The sequence below is a fragment of the Triticum urartu genome, chromosome 4 (genome assembly GCF_003073215.2).
Source record: "Triticum urartu cultivar G1812 chromosome 4, Tu2.1, whole genome shotgun sequence".
In the NCBI taxonomy this organism is placed as follows: domain Eukaryota; kingdom Viridiplantae; phylum Streptophyta; class Magnoliopsida; order Poales; family Poaceae; genus Triticum; species Triticum urartu.
The window spans coordinates 154,685,126-154,711,514 of NC_053025.1; the positions used below are offsets into that span (position 1 = coordinate 154,685,126).

At 48.9% G+C, this 26,389-nt stretch overlaps 2 protein-coding genes across 4 annotated transcripts; one reads left to right on the plus strand and one right to left on the minus strand.

Annotated features, from left to right (window-relative positions):
- Positions 1-593: 593 nt before the first annotated feature.
- On the plus strand, positions 594-7,021 carry LOC125551187 (transcription factor TGAL4-like). 3 transcript variants are annotated; one of them, XM_048714347.1, is made up of 13 exons: positions 594-1,058; positions 1,184-1,398; positions 1,772-1,977; positions 2,493-2,611; positions 2,748-2,936; positions 4,132-4,188; positions 4,285-4,344; positions 4,441-4,518; positions 4,682-4,724; positions 4,844-5,115; positions 5,313-5,555; positions 6,009-6,151; positions 6,679-7,021. In XM_048714347.1, the coding sequence occupies exons 1-13, from the start codon at positions 603-605 to the stop codon at positions 6,758-6,760; spliced, it is 2,163 nt and encodes a 720-aa protein (XP_048570304.1). In that variant the 5' UTR covers positions 594-602; the 3' UTR covers positions 6,761-7,021. The 3 variants fall into 3 exon arrangements, with proteins under 3 accessions (XP_048570304.1, XP_048570305.1, XP_048570306.1); XM_048714348.1 differs by having other exon boundaries at positions 2,751-2,936; XM_048714349.1 differs by having other exon boundaries at positions 1,775-1,977.
- Positions 7,022-7,533: 512 nt separating this feature from the next.
- Positions 7,534-8,964, minus strand: LOC125553721. The gene is made up of 2 exons (XM_048717453.1): positions 8,173-8,964; positions 7,534-8,025 (listed from the first exon to the last, which is right to left on the minus strand). The coding sequence occupies exons 1-2, from the start codon at positions 8,711-8,713 to the stop codon at positions 7,847-7,849; spliced, it is 720 nt and encodes a 239-aa protein (XP_048573410.1). The 5' UTR covers positions 8,714-8,964; the 3' UTR covers positions 7,534-7,846.
- Between the last annotated feature and the right edge of the window lie 17,425 nt (positions 8,965-26,389).

The following is a 26,389-nucleotide window of genomic DNA, read 5'->3' on the forward strand; positions in this document are numbered from 1 at the left end:
TGATTGATTGGATACTTAGCGATGGTCTGAGGAATTAAATAAGTTTGCTATCCATTGCTGCGTGGAAATGGATATTATTGGTTTAGGTATGGTTTGACAAGGCATGGATGTTGACTCGTTAACAGGGGACAGCGCCAAGCTAATTAAATCCAGGAAACCCCAAGGTTTCTCACTTACTTCCCCAAGCAAATGAAATAATTGCAAAGGAGTTGTTAATATACTTTGTATGTATAGAGGCAGTCTTCACATAAGGTTGACAAGACGTTTATGACTTTGTTCACAACTGAAATGTCTCGTGATTATCCGCGCGATTGGTTAAGTTGTATATAATCGTATGTAGACGGTGTCAAGGTCTAAACAGGGGATTAAGATGGTCATCGCCCGCCGATCGAGTAGAAAAATGGCCGATCAACAAAGCACAAATTTTCTTCAACAGCGCATAAAGAATGGATACGTTCTCACGGTGTAAAAACGTAAATTTTGTGCCCCCCTTTATGGACATTCTTTGAACCCTTTGGAGAATGGATGGAGAAAAGAGAAGAGAGAAGGGCTGGACACGGACATGGACGCATAAAATAAAGAAACTGCTGCGGGGCCAGCCAATGGGAGATGGCAGTCAGTTCCAATGCGATAAGAGTGCAGTCAGGGAGAGGGAGAGGGAGAGCGAGGGTGGCTTCTTGACAAAAGCCCTTCAAGTCAAGACAAGACCCCTACTCTACTATACCACCTTCTTCCTCCTCCCTCTCTCTCTTTCTTCTCTCCCTTTCTCTCTTTCTCTCTTCACAGTTCAAGAGAGAGACCAAAACAAATTAAAGCAGGCAAGAAGGGACAAGATCCTCTCAACTGTGGGATTAGCAAGCGGTACACACGCGCCCCACAAGGCAGGCGAAACAGAGTGTCTGTCAGTCAGATGCATCAAGACAAGAAGTTGCAGGGTGCGTGAAGAGCAAGAAGAACACAGGACAGGAGAAAGAAAGAAAGAAAGAAAGAAACGGTCAAGCCGCCTGCTCTGCTCTGCTCAAGCCGGTCTCTTTTGTGCTGTAAAACCCAGTGCCCTGGTACGTTGTTTGTCTGCATCCTCTTCCTCGCTCGCATGCCTTCTCTTTGCTGAGGTAGATATATAGGCATAGGGGGGGTTGCCTGTGTGTGTTGCTCATGTGAGGTTTTCTTGTGCGGCATGCAGAAGCAAGGCAGCCAGGAGCGCAAAGAGTCTCTCTACTGGGAGTGGGAGGTCGAGGCAGCAAGAGTTTCGGCTTGGAGGTCGAGGATGGAGGAGGCCAGCAGCAGTTCAGGCCATCCGAGGCACAGGGGTCCTCCTCCTCATCATGTGCTTGGCTATGGCGGCTTCCATGCCGCCATGGCCATGCCAACCAACTCCATGCCTCCCGCAGCCTTCTTGTAAGAGCAACCTCTTCTGTCCCGTCTCTCTCTCCCTCTTTCTCGTTGTGGTTTTGTTTTGTCTGTCATCTCTCTTCTGCTTCTTTCCCCTATATGGAAAACAATAACCATGATGAACGGCATGCACTTATTTTTCAAGATTTGGCAAACATGAATCCTGATTCATCATCACCTCTGGCCTCTGCATGCGTATTGCCTTGTATGGAGTTGTTTTTTGTCGGCTTGCTGTTCTTCATGCTTCATGCCTGCCGTCGATCCTGTGTGCGTCTAGATACACACATACATGCATACATACATAGGAATCTTTCTGTAGATATATCACGTATTTGGTGATGGCAATGTAATGGTGATGACGGTCTGTACGTGCGTGCAGCAGCGAGCAAGACGGAGGAGGAGGCAGCGGCGGCGCCTACTTCGGGGAGCTGGAGGAGGCCCTCATGCACCAGGTCGCCACGCTCAGCAGCAGCGGCGGCAGGATGATTTCGCATTCCCATTCCCAGCAACAAACTGCAACGGCCACCTCCACGGATCATCCTCATCGCCACCACCACCACCACCATGGACACAACCACGCCATGCGTACGTACACACAACACCTCTCTCTCTCTCTCTAGCCTAGCCAAGCGAGTCCAACAAGAGACCAAAGAGCACAAGGCTGCGAGCCACTTTACCGAGAGGTTAGGGCATCCTAGTCAAAAGTAACCATGCAGTGCGGCAGAAGTGGCAGTTGTGTGTGTGTTGCTTGTGATACCCTTCTCTCTCCCTCTCTCTCTCTACCCCATGGACCATGGTACTAGCTAGGTAGAGTAGTGAGTGTGTGTATGCATGTAGACTGCAGCAAGCCTCTGGCTCTGGCTTGGCTGGCTGTGCAAGCAAGCAAGCAAAAGCACAGCTCAAAGGGAATAACCCCCAAGGCCACTTTCAGTTTCACTGCCACAGTGGGCCCACGCGACCGCTGCTACCCCTACCCCTTTGTGATCACAGGCAGTACTAGCGCCGCAGCCTTTGCACTTCACACCTCTCTCTCTCTCTCTGCTGTTGCCTATTGCGATGCATGTCTTGATCTCCTCCTCCCCTATCATATCTTCTTGCAGCCTTCCCCAGTACGGTGGCTGATACTGCTACAGCGGCAGCGGCAGCAGCTAGGCCGCCTCCCACACTGGACATCTTCCCCTCCTGGCCGCTCGCTCTCCATCACCACCACACACCCAAGGTAAATAAATATACTACATCATTCAAGGACACGTACGTACTGCAGCAAAAAGATACTGTAGAATTACTACAAGCATTTTGCACCTAAAACTGTTCTTCACTGATGTGTGTATACATGTGTTTGTTTTCTGGGCCAGCAGGAGGGTTCAAATGTGACAGCAGACAGCACAGACTCAGAGAGCAGCAGCAAGAACAACATCAACATGGACTCATCGGATCATCACCAGCAGGAACAGCAACAGCAGCAAGGGATGGTAGGATTAGTCACCGTGGCAGGCCAGTTCCATCAGATTTCACAGCAGCAGCACCACCAGCACCAGCAGCAGGTACTCTACCACTGTGAATGGTCATACAGTATCAAATTCATTTAATGCATTGGCATATGCACTGTTGCTTGGCTTCCTGCGTGTCTTTGTTCTTTGCTTCTACACATTCTCCCCTGGCCATCATCATCCATCTCTCCTAGTTCTAGAGTAGATAGCTAGCCTGGTGCCATGTCAGTAGCTAGGCCACAACTTCCAAGATGCTCATGTAGCAAAATGCTTCTGCCATAGGCAGCACAAGAAAGAAAGAAAGAAAGAATCCATACGGTTGAGGCAGGGTGTGCATTTAAGATGTGTTGCTGCCCCCAAGATCTCCAATCCCAACATGTTAGGTGAACCTTTTTTCTTCTTTTCTTGTTTGGACCTATAGAAACAAATCTAGAGAGCTTGTTGGAATAGCAACATCTTCCTTCCATTCTAGGCACACACATATGGATAGATAGGTGATTAATGTAGAGGATATGTTAGATTAGAGCCTAGCTGCCCTGCCATTGGCATTGCCACTGCCATTGGTGATGCGATAGGAGACAAGGGATCATTCTTACAATATTGTCCCTAGCAAGAAACTGTGGCCTCAATTAGTTGGATGCTTGAATAATGCCACCCTGGGTCAGTGTCTGCTTTAGGTGCACGCTGCTTTCTGGTCAATTGGTGAACTGCCAGTGCCAGGGTATATGTATATCAATATTGTTGGATAGACAAATAAGCAAGACAAAATCTTATGCACTGATTAATTAATCCACGCTTCTTTCTCAAACAAAATATAACAATTCACACTCGGCTGAAAGAGAGCCCTGCAAATTAGGGGGCGACGCGACAGCAACACACCATCAGAAAAGAAAAGCACGGCCTAATATATACTATATTTTCTTTTGTCTGTTGTTGGAGTGGGTGGTTTCCACCAAATGTACATTGATGTTTCTTTATATGTGCTTGATGTAACGTGCATGCAGTAGAGATCATACTATATACTACTAAGTATTTGCTTGATTGCGCCATGGACACATTGTTCTTCCATCTCCCAGCTCTATCATACTAGTAGTGTTTTAAGTGAGCATGATGTGTCAACTGATTGCTTCTTATTGAAATTCTTCTTCTAATATGCAATGTCGTGACCCATATATTTGAGAGAGAGAAAAAAATCAACTAACTGATTTTAGCTTGTGCTGGACTTCTTATGGTCGCTTGTCATGTGCAGAAGATGGCAACAAGTTCCACTCACAGTGACAGGACTGGCAAGGCGCTTGATCCAAAGGTACCATCGAAATCTATGTTCCTGGAGCAACGCAATGCATTTGGTTTTGAGAATCTTGAGATTTATAATGAGTTCTTCTCCCTTGGTGGTTAGCAGACGACGAGGAGGCTAGCGCAGAATCGAGAGGCTGCAAGAAAAAGCAGGCTTCGGAAGAAGGTGGACCATGCTTTGTAATCTGAACTGAATTGGTGTTCCCAGCAATGAATTTGCCAAGTTATTGACCTTTGCATCTGAATTATCCATCATGTGTAGGCTTACATTCAGCAGCTTGAGAGTGGCAAGCTGAAGCTTGCTCAACTGGAACAGGATCTCCAGCGGGCTCGTTCTCAGGTGCTTCTCATTTCTGCAGCTAATTCACCATGTGCACCTCTGCATATATGATCACAAAAATCACTCGAGTTAGAAAAATATCATTCAAGTTCCTTCTATGCCAAAGTATCGAGCTAGGTTTTCATATTGTAAAGTGTGATATGAACCTGTGAGCTTTGTGTAGGGACTCTTGGTTGGAGGAGCTCCAGGTGGAAACTCCAGCCCTGGTGTGTAAAGTCAACCCCAGTATCAGCTCTCCTACGCATTCACTGATTATAATGTGTGGTGGGAATTTGGTTAAGATTTGGCATTGGACTGAATACGAACTGTGATATCTATTTTCCAGGTGCTGCTATGTTCGATGTCGAGTACAACAGGTGGCTGGACGACGACAGCAGGCGCATGATTGAGCTCCGGGGAGGCCTGCACGCGCACTTGCCGGATGGTGACCTCAGGGCCATCATCGACGACACCTTGACCCACTACGATGAGCTCTTTCGCCTCAAGAGTGCCGCTGCAAGGGCGGACGTCTTTCATCTCATCACTGGGATGTGGGCGACCCCAGCCGAGCGCTGCTTCCTTTGGATGGGCGGCTTCCGGCCCTCTGATCTGCTCAAGGCATGTGTCTCTAACTACACTGAACATTAGCAATGTTATTCCTAAAAAAATAGAAACGAAATCAACTGCCATTTTCATTTCATAGTTTCTAGCAAAAAAGGTTCATTTGATAGTTCAGGAACCAAATTGCCAAACAAACTCTCGAAGTGTACTAATGATATCCTAATGAAAGTACATACTTCCCACTGTTGCTGCAGACACTGGCACCTCAGCTTGATCCCTTGACTGAACAGCAAATGGTTGGCATCTGCAGCCTTGAGCAGTCATTGCAGCAGGCAGAAGAAGCTCTCACCCAGGGCCTGGAGCAGCTCCATCAGTCATTAGCAATCACGGTGGCAGGCAGCGGGTCTCTTAGCGACGATACCAACATGGGGAGCTTCATGGGCGACATGGCCGTTGCTCTCGGCAAGCTGGCTAACCTTGAAGGCTTTGTCATACAGGTAACCCAAGATGTGTCACTACTCTTCAAACTTGACCGTTATGTCAGTGTATGCTAGACTATTCACTCATCTTATTCAAGTTTGTAGATGAGCAATGAAGCGCCTGGTAAAACTTGTAGGCAAATGTAGCAACAATCTGCATTCAGGGGAAATTTATTGCTCTGGCCACACCTAAATCATTCTAGCATCAGTTCTGCTACTAACTGTGCCAAGAATAAGTAAACTTTTTAAACCTCATAAGTACATCCACTAACAGTGCAAAAAATAAGTGATTTGTCAATTTAAAAGGTCAATCTATCCACAATTCGCAAGTTATTATTCTTTTAAACTTCATTTGTTCATCTGGTTTATTTCAAAAAAGTTTATTGCTAGCATCTGCTGTGAGTTTTAGCTGCCAAGAATAAGATCACTGAGGCATGTACTAAAACAACATATGTGACATGTCATTTCCAGGCTGATAACTTGAGGCAGCAGACTCTTCACCAGATGCACAGGATTCTGACAGTTAGGCAGGCAGCTCGATGTTTCTTGGCTATTGGCGAGTACCATAACCGCCTCCGTGCCCTAAGCTCCCTCTGGGCTTCTCGCCCTCGAGAGTAAGTACCACACAATTCTTACCTCTGTCCTGTGATTAGTTTTCTTTTGCTAAATATGAAGTCTGCTACCTGTAGCTGTTGAAGTTATAGCCTATCTACAATTTAAAAAAAAATCTAAGTGCATATGATTGAGCAAGGGCTTAATAGAGGCGAGAATCATCTTAGTTTATAATACCCAGATGTGCCCTACTAATCAGCATGGAATCGACCACCCTCCTACCAGCAATCAAAACTCAAAAGTCAGCAGGCTTGTTTTCTACACCATAGCCTGCACTAAAACAAATGGCAAAAACAAGGTGCATCTATGGTGTGCAGAAAAAGAACTAGAGACGGTTTCTTTCACTTTTTCCTGGGATGCTTTCAGCTATCCCAGCCTCTGTTTCTTTTCCCTAGGATATGTTCGGCTATCCCTGCCAACTAACCATTTTCTGTTTTGGCCTAAAAGAAGCATAGGTTCAGCAGTTGTAGTACCATTTTTTTGGATCTATCTCTGATCTATTTATTGCTGGTGCATATATTGCCTGCAGGATACTGATGACAGATGAAGGCAATTGTGGAGAGCTAAGCATTGCAGCACATCCAGCTGAAAGCCAATATTCAGCCTACTGATTCAAATGTATCTTGGAACTAACCTTCAAAGTAGGAGCATAAGCAAAACAACTGGGAAGAAATTTTTTGGATGTAATGTAGCAGATATGTGAGAAACAGAGAGCTGGGAAACAAAGGAAGCTCCAGAAATGGGAGAACTTGTCAGAATGCGTAGAACTGTCATCAGATTTTCTTGAGTCAAATGGTTTAATGTATCCTGGAGTGAGAACAAATGGAGGACACCCAGAGTTCATTATTGAAATGGTACTTCAATTTGTGTTATTTTCATTACTTCTGGCTGCATTTTGTAAGAACACCTTCTACCATGCACCACTACCAAAATATCTTGAATTGAATAGGTGAGCTATCTGACAGAATTTGGAAAAAATATCACTGCCAAAAATGGGGAAAAGGTTAGATAAAATATAGTGAAACACTGACATTCAGTCACAATTTTTTATCATTAGGAGGGAACAAAGGGGTAATTTCTAAGCATGAGTACACAAACCTGTTCCAGATATCAAATTTAGTACCTCATTCAGAGTCTTATACTTCACACACTGCTGTTGAGTTACAACTGCAAACTACATTTGATTTTTACATCTGTACAGTTCAAGCACGCTAGTACCTAGATAGTACTCACAGGAAAAGAATTGTCATTTGAAGTTAAACCTTGCTACTCCCTCCGTTCCAAAATAGATGACCCAACTTTGTACTAAAGTTAGTACAAAGTTGAGTCATCTATTTTGGAACGGAGGGAGTACAATTTTGCAACACAGATAATAGAAACCAGCTTGAGGATAAGTTCAAGTTTCTTCCATTATAAACCAAAGTGTACACTGCACAACACTGATTTTGCTGTGAAAAGAGTTGCTTAGAGGAGCAACTACCACACATACATTGAACAAACACGTAAAAGAAAGGAAGGACTTTCCTGCGTCTTCAGGGGGGTAATGGAGGATTTCCTTGTGTCACACATGATTGACATGTGGAGGAATATTTCAAATAAAGAATGGCATGGTATTCCTATACAAATATGGCTTTACTCTGTTTTGGTTCTAACCTCACAGAAGAAGTATATGATGTAAGAAACAAATCAGCTCACAGCTAATTATCCTTTTTCTGGACAACTCGACTTTTGGACCAATCTTCCAAAGTTTTGCGGTGAAGAGCGTTCATTTTGATCTTCCTCCTTCCTCGGATGATGTTTTCAGCGTCTTTCCAGTTTTCAGCAACGCCGGTCGCCACTAGAATTGCGCACATGACACAGGCACTTCTTCCATGACCTGATGTGGTTGTAAATCATGCACAAAACAGATAGCCATTTTATCTTCATGTGGTGTCACTTGTAAATAAATACAACAAAATTACCAAACTAAGAATGGTTCGCCAAAAATAGAATGCAAACAAGAGAGGGGGGGATCATTGCTAACCAAATGCGCAGTGGACATAGACGGGCTTCCCCTGGGCTCTCTTCTCGCAGGCCCACCGCGCCGCGAATTCGATCTGGGACGGTAACGGGGCCCTGGTATCCCAAGTAGCAAGACAGACATACTCATCCACCTTCACAAACGAGCTCCTCGGCAGCTCACACGTGCAATCCACGACGGACGGATCCCCCGGAGGCAGGTGCTTTGCCATGAACGGCCAGCCCCCGAGGTAGAGCCCCTGGGCGATCTCGTCGTACACGTTCTCCTTCCTGAGGAACCTCTTCACCTTGGCGTACGTGCGTGCCAGCATCAGGAAGGGGCCGAAGAGCACGGCCGACCAGAGGGGGAACCGGCCAGACGGGGTCTTGCCCAGGATCCACGGCACGTTGACGGCGGTGTGGGACGCGACGGTGACGATGTAGGCGACGCAGCTGGTGGCGAGGATGGGGGCCGTGGCGGCGGCCCTCACGCCGGCCTGCCGCAGGGCGAGGGACGAGACGAGGAGCGCCGTCGCCGCGATGCCCGTCACCTTGGAGATCCCCATTGCTTGTCTTCGTTACCGAGGTGGAATCTGGCGTCGATCCGTTTGGGGGTAATGTCGATTGAATCGAAAACGGAGTGGATCAAGAAGCGATCTGGGTGTGGAGAAGTTACCGGCGGTGGCTGAGGGCGTGCGGGCGAGGAGACGGGAGGAGGGAAGAGTGGTGGGGAGGAGATGCGGTGGAGCGGGGGAGGAAGAGAAGGCGGGAAGAGCGGGGGAAGAAGACAGGAGGGACTCCCCGACATAGTCGGGTGGGTCAGAGACCCAAACATTGCTGCCATGTCACAAAAATGAAAAATCGGGTCATTCATTTGAAATGGAGCATAAAAATTGCTAAAGTTACTTTTTCGGAGATTTTTGGGGGAAAGTAAAAATTTTAAAACCAGACCCATCTCCACCTATTTTTTTTGGAAAAAAGGTTAAGGCACGTACTTACAAAAAGATAAAACTACAATCAAATATCTGGGAGTGGTCAAAGTCTTCTTCCTCTTGCATCCACCGACGATGTGACGTGAGCAAAACTCGATGCAGCATTTGGTTTCTGCCTCAGTGGAGCAAATTTTTATAAACACAAGAGCTTGTAAAAGCGGCGTCTGGGAAGTCGTCGATGCAGACCAGCAAATACCGGCCGCGCGCAATCTGTGAAGTGAATCGTCGCCCCGAATAAGAAAAACGCTGATAAGGGCTTGTAAAAACTCCGAATACCAGGAAAGCTAGCCAAATGCAGACAGGTCCATGGGAAACCTAAACCGACAGGATCTCGAAGGACTAGCCAGAGACATGGCCCCACGCGCCCTCCGCCGGCGACAATCACACCAATGGAAGGCGGAAAGTGCGGTGAGAATATTATACCTACACTAGGTCAGCGCCTCCGCCTTGCCACCCCAAACTATGAAGACTCCCTAAAGAAAAGTTAAAAAATCACCCATGCCACTACATGACATGTTCGGGTATGATGTCGAGCTCACAGTCGTTCAGGAGCATGCACTCACGCCCTCTTCTCTGGTAACCTAGCCAGGCTGAGCCGAAGTTGAAGATTGTCGCATTAGATCCCTCTGGTCACAGCCAACTTCACCAATGCCTTCATCGAGCATCGCGTGTTGTGGATCACACGGACACGCATCTCCATCTCGTCTCGTAGTAGCACTCCAACCTTCACAGTAGGCCGTCCTTGAACAGGATCTCTCCATCGGTGTTGTGTGGGCTTTTTGCCCGACACATGCTCGTGTGGCGCGAGCTTACGCCATATGTGACGCCCCCGCTGGATTTTTGCCTGAGTGGCGGAGAAGTCACCCGACTGGTGGATCCACGACAGGGGTGGCTCCAGCGACAGAGCTCAAGTATCCTCCCGGGACTGGTGGACCATGAGACTGACAGATGTCCCCTTCTCGTTCGAGTAGGAGTCTAGCTCCCAGTAGATGTATCCGGACTGGCCAAACTCATATCTGTCGCTAGTCATGTCGAAGATGGTCGGAGAGGTTAGGTTGGGGAGCGGGGGTGGACTAAAAATGGAGTGAATCGAGAATCACTAGGATTTGATCTAGAGTGGAATTAGGAAGGGGATTTGTGGCATCGAGGTGGACAGGTCCGACATGGCAGCCGCATTTGGGCGGCTCCAAATCTGTGGCACATATGAACTGGGTTTAAGGGGTGTCCGTAGCCTGGCTATATAAGAATATAATATGGGTTTGGGGGTCTGGTTGGATGATGTTTTTTATCAAGACGGTGTCCGAATTGTTTGATCGGACATATGAAAAGAAGTGTAGGGTCTGATTGACGATGCTCTTAGTTTCACTTCCAAGGTCTACACTTTCTCATACCATCACAATTTTGAAACGGTGGAGAAAAATGCACTCAAATATGTGTGTTTTCGGTAGTAGTCACGAAATGAGATAGCACATAGTTCTGTTGTAGATTTCCACTTTCAAAAGGAGTCTAGTAAAACTAAATATTGCATACACTTCCTTTTTAGACTCGCTAACAATCTCCTCTCCCTTTGATGACCCACAAGTATAGGGTATCAATCGTAGTCATTTCGATAAGTAAGAGTGTCAAACCCAACGAGGAGCAGAAGGAATCTGTAAGCGGTTTTCAACAAGACATTCTCTGCAAGTGTTGTAAGATAGTTTTGATAGATAATTTGATAGCAAGATAATTGGTAACAAGTAACGAAAGTAGCAAGGTGGCCCAATCATTATTAATGCCAAGGACAAACCAGAGATACTTATTATAGTGATTAAAGCGCTTTTGAGGACACACACGAATTCATCTAGTTACTTCCACCACGATTCATCGACTCGTGTTCATTACTTTGATAAGTTAATATGTGGGTGAACCAAAGCTAAGGTGTTATTCTTACTTGACCAGACAACCTACTTATGATTACCCCCTCCCGCAAGGATCCGCAGACACAAGAGAAGAATTAAGATAAATCTAACCATAGCATGAAACATATGGATCCAAACAGCCCCTTACGGAACAGCTCATAAACTTGGGTTTAGATTTTAGTCACTTCGGTAACCCATCATCTACAGACTAATTATAAGTGCATCTAGTGTCACCCATTTTTGGTCTTGGAGTATTGACGACAAACTTGGTTGAGGGACTAATGTGTTTGTGAGATTCACACGAGAACACAGGTAGAAGTGCCCATTGATTCAGTTTACCCATCAAAGATGACCCCTAAAATGTATGAAGACGTTGAAGATAATGGTGGTTCGCGAAGACATTGATGTAGAAGACAATGGTACGCGAAGACTTTCGCTTGAAGACAATGGAGCGTGAAGACATAGTCTTTTGGTAGTTTCATTTTCTTCTTTCTTAAGTCATAGGAACCACCACGCTGTTAAGTGGGGTCGAGGTAAACAAAGTCAGAAACTAACGTGATGCTCAACCTAAAATCCTATGTTTTCTAGTGAAGACAATGAGAGGAAACATCTTCCAGAGTTGGTTGGGTCAGCTTTACTTGGAGCTCAAGTAAAGTTGTCATGTGTGTTTGAAATCCGATCGTTGGGCACATGTCAATTGTCCACTAACCCAGGGTCATTTTGGACATATCATGTCGGGTTGCCTCCTGGCTATAAATAGCCCACCCCTCCACCATAAGTTGGTGGCTGCTCCGAGTTAGTGCACGGCTTTTGTCCTTTGAGAGCAACCCAGCTCCGAAGCCTTTGAGAGAGAATCCTTGCAAGGAAAACCCCAAAACACCCAGAGCCCAAAAGTGATTGAGCATCATTGAAGCCTTTCTGTTCCGCGTGAACCGAAGACTTGTTAGACTTGAAGACTGTGATCTTCCAGCCGGTAATGCGTCATGTACGGAGCATCCAAAAGCCATTGTGGATTGCCGGTGAACGATGTCGGTGAAGGTTTGGAAGTCTATCTTGAAGACTTACTTGAGTGATTGGGCAAGATCTGTTGATCTTAGCTCAAGGGGAATAAGGTGAAGACTAGGTCTTCAGAATTCAATCCCAGCCTCCCCAACCAGACGTACAACTGTCACAGCTATTGGAGTCAAACAAATCATGTGTCTTCTCCGAGCAACTGGTTCTATCAGTTCACTACTTTACTTATTGTTTAGTTTCGTGGAGCCTTTGCATGCTCGTTCTGTTTGAAGACATTGTGTGAAGACATTCCCACAGACTGCATCTTTGTCTTCACACTATCTTCCTAAACTGCTCTGTTCTACCTAGTTGATGTTTGTCTTCGCATCTCACTTCAATAATTGTTGACATACCAACAAGCCTAGTGTATTTTATCTTACGTTGTATCATGTTTAGTTGGTGTTTTAATTTTGCGTCTTAGAAGATATTGCCTGCTTCGAGGACTTACATAAAAATCGCCTATCCACCCCCCTTTAGTCGATAACTAGCACTCTCACTAATTCCACAATGCCTTCCCCTAGGCCCGAACATGGTGAAGTGTCATGTAGTCTACATTCACACGACACCATTAGAGGAAGAACAACATAACATATCATAAAAACATTGAATGAAACCAACTTTACATGATTACTAATAGCAAGACTTCTCCCATGTCCTCAAGAACAAATAGAACTACTCACAAATCATAATTATGTTCATGATCAGAGGGTATAAGTATGTGAATAACAATCTAAACATATTAATCTTCCACCAAAATAAACCAATTAGCATCAACTACAAGATGTAATCAACACTAGTAGTACCCCCATGCACCAATCTGAGGTTTGATACAAAGATTGAATACAAGAGATGAACTAAAATTTGGAGATGAGATGATGTTGGTGAAGATGTTGATGGAGATGGGTCCTCCCATGATGAGAGAAGCGTTGGTGATGATGATGGCTTCGATTTCCCCCTCCCAGGGGGAAGTTTCCCGGGCAGAATCGCTCCGCCCGAGAGAAGAAGTGCTCCGCCTCTAGTTCTACCTCGAGACGGTGGTGGTTGGTCCCAAAAGTCTTCTCCTGATTTTTTCTAGGGGAAATGACTTCATATAGGAGAATATGGGCATCAGTGGGCCTCGTTGGAGCCCACAAGTTAGGTGGGCGCGCCTAGGGGTAGGGTGTGCCTCCTGGCTTATGGCCCACGAAGGGTCCTCTCCGGTACTTCTTTCTTCCAGTATTTTTTAGATATTCGAAAATAATTCTTCGTAAAATTTCATGTCATTTTTATCTTTGGAGAATAGTTCTCTCTGTTGTAGCTTTTTTGGGTCAGAAGACCAGCTACTAGCAATCTCCCTCTTCTGATGTATGTTGCATTTTAAAAGAGAAACAACATTAGAATTGCATCAAAAAGTGGAATATAACTTCAAAACAATAAAAATAATAGTAGGAAAACATGATGAAAAATGGACGTATCAGTCTTCTTCATGGTGAGGTGCCGCCGGGGTAGACAATTCAGTTGATCCATGGTACTCCGCCATAGTAGCTATCTATAGCCCCCGGTTCTCCTCCCATCGCAACAGTGATCTTTGCTGAAATGTGACGAGTTGTTCACTCCATTCCTGGCCGAACCACCCTCTCCCTCACTCCTTCTACTTCCTCAATCACCCCTTCGCTTGCCCACCAAGTTCTCGACCAAATACCAACCTCACAACTGCATGGCCACCACACCACAACTCCACTGAGGGAATCCTAGATTATGGGGTCCTCGAGAGTCCGGGCTATGTCACATGGGCTGGACTGATGGGCCGTGAAGATACAAGGTAGAAGGCCTTCCCCCGTGTCCAGATGAGACTCTCCTTTGCATGGATGGCACGATTAGCGTCTGGATGTGTGCTTTCCTTTCTCTGTAAACCGACCCTGTACAACCCTAGGCCCCTCCGATGTCTATATAAACCAGAGAGTTTAGTCCGTAGAGGCTATCCGAATTTACATAGGCTAGACATCTAGGGTTTAGCCATCACGATCTCGAGGTAGATCAACTCTTGTAAACCCTATACTCATCAAAATCAATCAAGTAGGAAGTCGGGTATTCCCTCCATTAAGAGGGCCCGAACCTGGGTGAACATCGTGTCCCCTTTGTCTCCTGTTACCTTCGATCCTCAGACGCACAGTTCGGGACCCCCTACCCGAGATCGGCCGGTTTTGACACCGACATTGGTGCTTTCATTGAGAGTTCCACTGTGTCGTCAGCAGAAGGTTCGATGGCTTGTTCAATCATCAACAATGATGTTTTTTCTGGGTAAACCTTCCTCCTTAGTCAAATTTTTGTGTTCGGTGGCTTTGCTCTGTGTGCCAATTCGATTGGTCACCTCGAACAGATCAACAGATATGCCCCTGGTCATCAGATCAGATTCAGGAGCCTGAATTACATTGCCGATGTCTGAGGAGACTTGATCTTCGAAGGGTTCATGACCTCGACCATTGTTCCTCTGCTCTAAGAGGGAAACTCATCGGACTCGTCATCAGGCACCGCTCAAGGACCAACTATCATCCCTGCCCTGGCCTTAGATCCAGGGCAGACTACTTCATCCAAAGATGGGTATCTAAAACCCACCAGACCCTCTCCTACTATGGAACTTTTCTCCGGAGACACAGAGGCAGCTATGTCTTCGGCGAGCCTGGAGTCAAACAGGACTCTCCCTATCATCGGACAGCCGAACCCGCCTCAGGATGCAAACTCCAAACTCTCGAGGCCCGCATCTGGTGAGCACAGCTTGGAATCTGCCATGCCTAGCCCTGCAGGTCCTCGGTCCCCCGTCTGGCCTTCGCTCTTAAACGAGGCCTTGGACTTAATGTGATCCCTCGCCATTATGGAAGCATGACCTCCGAACTACGCCTAGCCCGGACTAGGGGCTGAGAGCTGGGAATTTTACGTCCCACCCACCACCCACTTAATAGCCACTATCGAGGATTTGACGGACATGCTAGATTACGCCTCCAAAAACATCGACGATATGGACGACGATGCCGGAGACAAACAAAGCCAAGACCCGCTGTCGGTGTCAAGACCGGCGGATCTCGAGTAGGCGGTCCCGAACTGTGCGTCTAAGGCGGATGGTAACAGGAGGCAGGGGACACGATGTTTTACCCAGGTTCGGGCCCTCTTGATGGAGGTAAAACCCTACGTCCTGCTTGATTTATTCTTGATGATATGAGTATTACAAGAGTTGATCTACCACGAGATTGGAGAGGCTAAACCCTAGAAGCTAGCCTATGGTATGATTGTATATTGTCCTACGGACTAAAACCCTCTGGTTTATATAGACACCGGAAGGGGTTAGGGTTACACAAGGTCGGTTACAAAGGAGGAAATATACACATCCGTATTGCCTAGCTTGCCTTCCACGCCAAGTAGAGTCCTATCCGGACACGAGACGAAGTCTTCAATCTTGTATCTTCATAGTCCAACAGTCCGGCCAAAGGATATAGTTCGGCTGTCCGGAGACCCCCTAATCCAAGACTCCCTCAGTAGCCCCTGAACCAGGCTTCAATGACGATGAGTCCGGCGCGCAGTGTTGTCTTCGGCATTGCAAGGCGGGTTCCTCCTCCGAATACACCAGGAAGAATTTGAATACAAGGATAGTGTCCGACCCTGCAAAATAAGTTCCACAGACCACCGTAGAGAGAATAATATTTCCACAAATCTAATCTGCTGACACGTTTTGGCAACATGACATTATGCCATGGCCCGGTGATTATTCGAACCGTTTCCTTTAACGAGCCCCGCACATAACGTGAGGCAGTTTCTTGACACGTCTTGTCAAAGCAGAGATCGTGTCCCCCTTATTACGGGATTCTCATCAATACGGGCGTGGGTAACCCAACCGCGCCATCGATTACGGCGCTTGGGGGATAAGCGAGTTTTACCAGGCTAGTGGGGGCGCATAGTTTCGGCCGCCCTTATAAAGGGACAAGGTTTAACCTTTTTTCTACCCACACCTTCTTCCTCCTTGCTCATCCATTCTTGCGCACTCGAGCTCCAACACCCAAGTCCACATCCTTCCCCTCAACCTTCTCCAATCATGTCCGGAGCGGGAGGCAAATGGATGGCTTCCTCCGTTACGGAGGGACACATCAAGAAGCTGCGCGGAGCCGGATACTTAGCCGCGAATATCGCGCATCGGCTGCCCGCTGCGGGGCAGATCGCTCCTACCCGTGAACCTCACGAGAGGGTAGTTTTCCTCCACCACTTCCTCCGTGGACTGGGGTTTCCCCTCCATCCATTCGTCTGCGGTCTCATGTTCTACTACGGGCTGGACTTTCATGATCTGGCCCCGAACTTCATCCTCAACATTTCGGCGTTCATCGTCGTGTGTGAGGCTTTCCTCCACATCCGGCCCCACTTCGTCCTGTGGCTGAAGACCTTCAATATCAAGCCGAAGGTGGTGGGAGGCTAACAAGCAGAATGCGGCGGAGCCATGGTGGGCAAGATGCCCAATGTTATATGGCTTGAAGGCTCCTTTGTGGAGACCATAAAGGGGTGGCAATCGGCGTGGTTCTACATCACCGAGCCGCGCGACACCAACTGGGTGGCTGCCCCTGAGTTTTGATCCGGAATCCCCACGCGGCTCACCTCCTGGAAAGAGAAGGGCCTGTCCTGGGGTTCATCGGTGGAGCTGGACGGACTCCAGAAATGTATCCGGAATATGGCATGCAGGAAGCTCAAGCTTGTCCACATAGTCCAGGTCATGCTCATCCGCCGGATCCTCCCGTGTCAACAACGGGATTTCAACTTGTGGGAGTTCGACCCGGCCCAACACCAGACTCTGAGCGAGCTCTTCGACACGACGCACAAGGACGTCTGGAGGGTGCTGTTCAAGGGCGCCGAGGTCCCTCCCTCTCTCACCGAGGACCGCGGGCTAAGCGCGAAGCGCCCAGCGCATTCGGTGAGTTCTATACATCTGGTAGGATATTTATTTCCCCTAGCTTAACCATGTGGGGGGGTCTGAGCTCCATGCCTTTGACAGGACTGGGTGGAGATGTCGGGGCAGATTAACTGTCTGGCCCCTCTGCCCGAAGACACTGCGGACGCTCTCCTGACGGAGATGCTGACTCCGGCTCCTTACAAGGTGCCGGAGAAGACCAAGAAGGCCAAGGGAACAAGAGTTCCCGACGCCAGGTGTTATCGGACTCATCGTCCGATAACTCCGCGATGCACTCCTCCCCCAAAGACGAGGAGGAAGATGAAGATGCTCCCCCTCCAGTCAGGGGAGACAAGAAAAGGAAGGCCGCCCCAACCGGGGGGGGGGGGGCGAAGGGTCCAAGAAGGGAAGGACTCTCCTTTCGGACTACTCCACCACCGCCGCCGAAGGCGAAGACGAGTGGCTACTCAGGGCCAAGCCCCTGGCGAAGTCGTAAGTATTCGGATGCCAGAATAACTCATAGCATACCTTTGTCGCACTACTTCTCCTGACGCCGAATTATGATTATGCAGACCGCCACGAGCCCATATCGACGTATCTACGGACGTCTCCCTGGGCTCGTCGGATATGGATAGCGATCCACTTCTGACCGCCACCTCCCCTTGCCCTACAGACAACACCGAGGTATTATCTCAAGAGGCACCGGGTCGAGGGGAGACAGTCCCGGAGGCGCCTCAAGGCGACCTTCCGGATTCTGGGAGCAGAGGGAGCAAGGCTCCCGAGGGCTCCGAGTTCGGCCCTGAGCCGAACACCGCGCCGGAACCTCCAGTGGTTCCGGACTCAGGCAGGCAGCCTCCTTCCAAAAGGGGAAAGACGCATGTGCCGGTGACCTCTGTCCATCCAGAGGCACCGGACAGTCTGCTGGGAGCGCTTCGCAGCGCTTCCATCGACGAAGAGCACCACGCTATTATGAGTGCGGTGGTCCAGAAGGTTCAGTCCGCTCTTGGCGGACTGAATGAAGCCTGTGCCAGCCTTCTAACAAGCTTTGAGGTAGGTTTTTGAAATATAGGAAAAATATTACCGCATAGACAGTAGCCCATGATGATCTGTTCGGTGTTCACAAAGAAAAGCCGAACAGAGGATCAAACAATATTGCAGGAGTCTAATATAAGTATGTCTATATGTGTATGCAGGCTTCGCTACTGGCCTCCGCCGCACTGATGGCGGAGGTCACCGCACTGAAGCAGGACCTTAAAGGGTCCAAGGACGAGCTCGTCCTTGCCAAGAGGCAGCTCGAGGAGAACAAATGTAAGTAGTACCTAGTCTATGGATATATATAAAAACAATGCGATTGCAAAATGACAGGATCATCGTAAATTTGCCAGGGGCCACGACCGAGGTGGCGACCCTGAAGCAAGAGTTGTCCGAGGCCGAAAACAAAGCGGCCAAGGAGCGCACCGAGCGGGAAAGGCAGGAGGCTCGGGTGGGCGAGGTGCAGCAAGAGCTCCATGCTCTCGTGACGAAGCACGAGGCGTTGGAGCTTGACTTGAAGACGGGAGAGTCCGAGCTTGCCGCGGCCCTCGAGAGCGCAAAGAATGCCAAGGCCGAAGCCCAAAAGGCCCTCCAGGAGATTGATGCAATGAAGAAGATAGCGGCGGGTAAGGCATTCTATATGCAAAGCAAGCATGTGAAAGTAAATTACTTGTTACTTACCCGAATCTGGAGCTCTCCAGGAGCATTCGCTGATTTGCCCCGCAGCGTGTCGGATGCCGCACAGTTTTACCAGGCCGAGGAGGGAAGCACAACGGAGAAGCTGTTCTGGTCTCAGTATAGTAGGACCGAACACCCGGTGCCTCTGAGCGACCAACTGAAGCAACTGGTCGAGCTGCACAAGGCGGCCAAACAGGCCATGAAGGCCTTTATAGTCCGGATGTGGCCTGGCAACGCCCTTCCCAACAACTACTTCGGCCTGGTGAGGCGGCTTGCGGATGCCTGCCCACGGCTGGAAGTCATCAAGCGGTCCGTCTGCATCAAAGGTGCACACTGGGCTTTCGCCCGTGTAAAGGTGCAATGGGCCAAGATGGACGCCGTGAAGCTGGTGAAGGAAGGGCCGCCGCAGGGCAAGGAGCATCGCCACCCCGAGATGTACTATGAGGGTGTCCTGAAGGGTGCCCATCTCGTAGCGGACGAGTGTACGAAAGATGTAATATTTGAGTAAACTTGCTCGTGTGATCCTGTATTATGAAAACTTGTTCATATGCGCTATGCAACGCTTGTTTGAATTTAAAATATTACCTTCTGTTCGGCTGTTTATCAAATCTGAGAGATGGCTAGTCGTCGGCTTCTGCCCCCACGCCACGAGTGCTGGGGTGTTCGGGATAAACCTGAGCACTCTTGTTCCCATTTTGGGTCCTTCGAGGGAGGTGCTCAGCACAACGAACAAGGCAATCGAACTATAATGCGTTATCACTCTCACTTAGCCATAGAATTCTATAATTTTAAATTTCGGCGAAGCCCTAGTATTCGGAAGGCCGAATTCGGGGCGCGATACATGCCTTAAGACGGACAGGGCCGATTCCTCGCTCTAAGCGGCATAAGTCTTTAGGGACTCGAAACCTCTCGAACAGCGACCAGTCTCGCCTTATCATGACAGTCAGTTTTAGCTTTCTCTACTGAGGTGCTTAGCCCAGCAGAACCGGGGCACAATCACAGTAGTTCTCCCAGTGCTACCTTAGCCGATATAGCGGAACGTAAGGTACCAAAACATGGGAGCCGGGAAAAGCCAACTATTAACCCAAGACATGATTTGGAGCTGATGCATATAATGCTATAAGTTCGGGGTGCCGCACTGTCGAAAGTGTTCGGACTTCTCACGCCGTATTATGGGGTATGCTTAATCCCCTGGCGTATTGGCCGTACCAGAGTGTACGGGTGCTAGATGTCGTGAATGAACATATATATATATATAAAGGAAGAATGCAATAATGGTCTTAATGCTATGCATTGTTTATTCAAAAAGGTGCGTTAAAGCAGAATGAGACAAGTAGTGCGATAAGCAAAAAGTAGGACTGTTTGACATGTCCCTTCCAAGGGCAAGCTGAGGAATAGTATTAAAGCAAAAATTTCACTCGTCTTCATAATCCACCTGGGAGTTCCGTGGTGTGACAGAGCTTTCTGCCTCCTTGGTTGCTGCATCATGTGTTCGGCAATCATGCTGCCGGACAGGGTTTCCAGAGATTAAAGTCCTGAAAGAGAAAAAATAACAAAGCGGGAAGCCCCTAGTGCGGTTTAGGCCGCGACTTGGAGCGTGCCGCAGTCGTGCCCCCTCCCCGCATGTGCCCATGGTATTTTTAATGCGTAATTATGTACGCGTGGCACGGATTTTGCCGTTTGGCTGGGACCGGGGTGGGGGCCGCATTGCTATGTGAGGTCGGAACGTGCCAGGCGGTCCTGTTACCGATTACTCCAGGTGCGCTTGAAGGTGTCCAGGTCCTTAATCGCCGAACTAGTGGATTGCCTTAAGAGGTTGCTTTGCGCTTCTGCTGCGAGGGCCGCAGTGTGCTCCTCCGTGCGGAGAGAGCGCTCTGTGTTTCCATTGACTGTGATGACCCCCCGAGGTCCTGGAATCTTGAGCTTGAGATATGCATAATGCGGTACCGCATTGAATCTTGCAAATGCGGTTCGCCCGAGCAGTGCATGGTAGCCACTGCAGAACGGGACTATGTCGAAGATTAACTCTTCACTTCGGAAGTTATCTGGAGATCCAAAGACCACTTCCAGTGTTACTGAGCCTGTGCCATGGGCCTCTACACCTGGTATGACGCCTTTAAAGGTCGTTTTAGTGGGTTTGATCCTTGAGGGGTCTATACCCATTTTGTGCACTGTGTCCTGATAAAGCAGGTTCAAGCTGCTGCCACCATCCATAAGGACTCGAGTGAGGTGAAATCCGTCAATGATTGGGTCTAGGACCAGTGCGGCGAATCCGCCATGACAGATACTAGTGGGGTGGTCCCTGTGATCGAAGGTGATCGGACAGGAGGACCATGGGTTGAACTTTGGGGCGACTGGCTCCAACGCATATACGTCCCTGAGCGCACGCTTCCGCTCCCTCTTGGGGATGTGGGTTGCGTATATCATGTTCACCGTCCGCACTTGCGGGGGGAACCTCTTCTGTCCTCCGGTGTTCGGCTGCCGGGGCTCCTCCTCGTCATCGCTATGTGACCCCTTATCTTTGTTTTCGGCATTTAACTTGTCGGCCTGCTTGAACACCCAACAATCCCTGTTGGTATGGTTGGCTGGCTTGTCGGGGGTGCCGTGTATTTGACACGAGCGATTGAGTATACGGTCCAAACTGGACGGGCCCGGAGTGCTTCTTTTGAATGGCTTTTTCCACTGAACGGGTTTAGAGCCTTTGAATCCGGCATTGACTGCCATATCCTCGGTATTGTCGCTGTTAATGCGGTGCTTATGTTTGTTGCGACGAGACCTGCCATTGCCGTCCTTGCTATCCGAAGTACCATGGTTCTTTGATATGTTATTACTGCGAGCCAGCCAACTGTCTTCTCCCGCACAAAAGCGGGTCATGAGTATCGTGAGGGCTGCCATAGATTTCGGCTTTTCCTGACCAAGGTGTCGGGCTAGCCACTCATCGCGGATGTTGTGCCTGAAAGCTGCTAGGGCCTCTGCATCTGGACAGTCGATGATTTGATTTTTCTTTGTTAGGAACCGTGTCCAGAATTGCCTGGCCGATTCCTCTGGCTGCTGAATTATGTGGCTCAAGTCATCGGCATCTGGTGGTCGCACATAAGTGCCCTGAAAGTTGTCGAGGAATGTGGCTTCCAGATCTTCCCAACAGCCAATGGACTATGCTGGCAAGCTGTTGAGCCAATGTCGAGCTGGTCCTTTGAGTTTTAGTGGGAGGTATTTGATGGCGTGTAGGTCATCACCGCGGTCCATGTGGATGTGCAGGAGGAAATCCTCGATCCATACCGCAGGATCTGTTGTGCCGTCGTATGATTCAATATTTACGGGTTTGAAACCCTCTGGGATTTGATGATCCATTACTTCATCTGTGAAGCATAGGGGGTGTGCGGCGCCTCTGTACTGGGCTATGTCGCGACGCAGCTCGAATGAGTCTTCCCCGCTGTGTTCGGCCCGGCCGGACTTACTTTTACTATATCCGGCGTGACGATTATCGTCTCGCATAGTGGCGCGCCCTCGTGATCCGTAGATCGATCTTGCATGTTTTGCTTTGTCCTCCAATATGTCTCACAGGTCTGGCGTATTTCCCCATGCCTTTTTATTTGAATGGCGTCGGGGTGCGGGCTGAGCTTTTGGCTGGAATGTTTCTCTGTCGCGGCCACGAGGTAGCCGATCAGCCGCGTCATACGCCGGGGATGTAGGTTTCGGTCCTTCCTCCTCCAGTCGGGGTAGCGACCTGCACTTTGGGTAACTCTTGGAGGGGCGCTTGAGTTTATATTCCTCGACCGCCAGGACTTCAGTCCATCTGTCGGCTAGCAAATCTTGATCAGCTAGAAGCTGCTGCCGCTTTTTCTTAAGGCTATTTGCCGTGGCTATAAGCCGGCGCTTGAAGCGCTCTTGTTCGACGGGATCCTTTGGCACGACGAATTCGTCATCGTCGAGGCTTGCCTCATCTTCGGAGGGAGGCATGTAATTATCATCCTCCGCCTCTCCATCTGCCGCTCTCTTAGGCAGGCTGGCTCCTTCATCCTCCTGCTCTAAATCTTGCTGGAGGGGATTGTTGTTGCCTTCGGCACTGTCCGGAGTGCTATTATCTCCGGTGCCGGTATCACCACTTTTGCCTTGGCGGGACTTAGAGCGGCGCCACTGACGCCGGCGCTTGGGTTGCTTTTTGGAGGGTTCATCCTCCGTTGTCTCATCGCCATTGCCTTCTTTGGGTGTATCCACCATGTATATATCGTATGATGAGGTGGCTGTCTAGTGCCCTGTGGACAGTGGTTCCTCTTCATCTCCTGCATCGTCGTCCATACCGTCGATGTCTTCGGAGTCGAAGTCGAGCATGTCGGTTAAGTCGTCGACAGTGGTTACTAAGTGGGTGGTGGGTGGGCGGCGAATTTCTTCGTCATCCGCATCCCAATCCCGCCGGATGTAGTTCGGCCAGGACTCTCCTGACAAGGAGAGAGACCTTAATGAGTTCAGTATGTCGCCAAAGGGCGAGTGCTGAAAAATATCCGCAGAGGTAAACTCCATGATCGGCGCCCAATTGGATTCAATGGGAACTGGCGTAGGCGGTTCGGAGTCCCTGGCCGGAGAAGGATCCGGCAGTTTGGCAACATGACTCTCGTGAAGGGTAAGGTCGATATTCGGCTCGATCGCCGCTGAGGATACGGCCTCCGTGACGGGGTCTATCCACTCGTCCATGGATGGCGCAACTAGCTCCGAATTGAGGCTCGGAGCGGCTGCCGGTGCGATCTCCTGAATACGGTCCAATGGTAGAGCTAAATCATACTCATCGTGACCGCGCGGCGCACAAGGCAGGGGCTCGAACCCGTCGAAGATCAAGTCTCCGCGGATATCGGCCGTGTAATTTAAGCTTCCAAACCTGACCTGGTGGCCAGGGGCGTAACTTTCGATCTGCTCCAGATGGCCAAGCAAGTTGGCCTGCAGTGCGAAGCCGCCGAACACAAAGATCTGTCCGGGAAGAAAAGTCTCACCCTGGACTGCATCGCTATCGATGATCGTAGGAGCCATCAAGCCTAACGGCGACGACACAGAGGAACTCTCAATGAAAGCACCAATGTTGGTGTCAAAACCGGCGGATCTCGAGTAGGGGGTCCCGAACTGTGCGTCTAAGGCGGATGGTAATAGGAGGCAGGGGACACGATGTTTTACCCAGGTCCGGGCCCTCTTGATGGAGGTAAAACCCTATGTCCTGCTTGATTTATTCTTGATGATATGAGTATTACAAGAGTTGATCTACCATGAGATCGGAGAGGCTAAACCCTAGAAGCTAGCCTATGGTATGATTGTATATTGTCCTACGGACTAAAACCCTCCGGTTTATATAGACACCGGAAGGGGTTAGGGTTACACAAGGTCGGTTACAAAGGAGGAAATATACATATCAGTATTGCCTAGCTTGCCTTCCACGCCAAGTAGAGTCCTATCCGGACACGAGACGAAGTCTTCAATCTTGTATCTTCATAGTCCAACAGTCCGGCCAAATAATATAGTTTGGCTGTCCGGAGACCCCCTGATCCAGGACTCCCTCACCCGCCATTCACCGGGCGATGGACGACTACCTCCACATATGATGTATATATGGTGGATACACCCAAAGAGGACGACCATGAAGGCAGGAAATATCCGAGTGAGGACAAGCCCACGGAGGCACCACCGAAACATCGACGTCAGCGACCCCGCTCAAAATCGCATCACGAAAAGGACAGTAATATCGGCACCGGAGATAATAACACTCCAGACAATGCCGAGGATCCCGAAGACCCTGTCCAGCCTACGTCCGAACAGGATGATTGGGAGGGGGGACAAGTCAACCCCGACCAGTCGGCCGGGAATGAGGATTCAGAAGATAGTAACTATCTACTGATCTCCGAGGATGATGTCAGCCTCGGCAATGAAGACTTCATCGTGCTAGAGGAACCCCTCGAGCAAGAGCACTTTAAGCGTCAGCTAATCACAACTGCGCGAAGCCTAAAGAAGAAGCAACAACAGCTCTAGGCCGAATAGGATACCCTCAACGACGGATGGACCCAAGTCCTAGCTGCCAAAGAATACGGCCTCGAGCGCCCAACAAAGATTCGGAAGATAGTAACCATCTATCGATCTCCGAGGATGATGTCAGCCTCGGCAACGAAGACTTCATCGTGACAGAGGAACCCCTCGAGCAAGAGCACTTTAAGCGTCAGCTAATCACAACTGCGCGAAGCCTAAAGAAGAAGCAACAACAGCTCCAGGCCGAACAGGATACCCTCAACGATAGATGGACCCAAGTCCTAGCTGCCGAAGAATATGGCCTCGAGTGCCCAACAAAGAGTTATCCGAAGCATTGGCTACTACCGCAATTCGACGACGAGGCCCATGAGCCAATACCGTCGAGATATGACCGCGCTGATGAACCAGACCGACCACCACGTGGGCGAGATAAAGCGGCTACTTATGCCGAAAACCAGCCGCTACCACCTCGCCGTCAAGGCAAAGAGGTAGCAGCTCTGGGCTATACCTGAAGGAAATATGCCCTAGAGGCAATAATAAAGTTGTTATTTATATTTCCTTATATCATGATAAATGTTTATTATTCATACCGGAAACTTAGTACATGTGTGAATACATAGACAAAACTGAGTGTCCCTAGTATGCCTCTACTTGACTAGCTCGTTAATCAAAGATGGTTAAGTTTCCTAGACATGGACATGTGTTGTCATTTGATGAATGGGATCACATCATTAGAGAATGATGTGATGGACAAGACCCATCCGCTAGCTTAGGATAATGATCGTTTAGTTTCTCTGCTATTGCTTTCATCATGACTTATACATGTTCCTCTGACTATGAGATTATGCAACTCCCAGATACCGGAGGAACACCTTGTGTGCTATCAAACATCACAACATAACTGGGTGATTGTAAAGATGCTCTACAGGTGTCTCCAATGGTGTTTGTTGAGTTGGCATAGATCGAGATTAGGATTTGTCACTCCGTGTATCAGAGAGGTATCTTTGGGCCCTCTCGGTAATGCACATCACTATGAGCCTTGCAAGCAATGTGACTAATGAGTTAGTTATGGGATGATGCACTACAGAACGAGTAAAGAGTCTTGCCGGTAATGAGATTGAACTAGGTATGATGATACCGATGATCGAATCTCGGGCAAGTAACATACCGATGACAAAGGGAACAACGTATGTTGTTATGCGGTTTGACCGATAAAGATCTTCGTAGAATATGCAGGAGCCAATATGAGCATCCAGGTTCCGCTATTGGTTATTAACCAAAGATGTGTCTCGGTCATGTCTACATAGTTCTCGAACCCGTAGGGTCCGCACGCTTAACGTTCGATGACAATTTGTATTATGAGTTATGTGATTTGATGACCGAAGTTTGTTCGGAGTCCCGGATGAGATCACAGACATGACGAGGAGTCTCTAAATGGTCGAGAGGTAAAGATTGATATATTGGACGAAGGTATTCAGACACCGGAAAGGTTTCGGGACGTTTCGGATATTTATCGGTGAACCGAGGGGTTATCGGAACCTCCCCGGGAAGTTATGGGCCCTAATGGGCCATAAGGGAGTGGGAGAGGGAAGGCCACAAGGTGACGCGCCCCCCTCCCAAGGGCAGTCCGAATTGGACTAGGGGAGGGGGTGCGGCCCCCCTTCCTTTCCCTCTCCCTCTCCT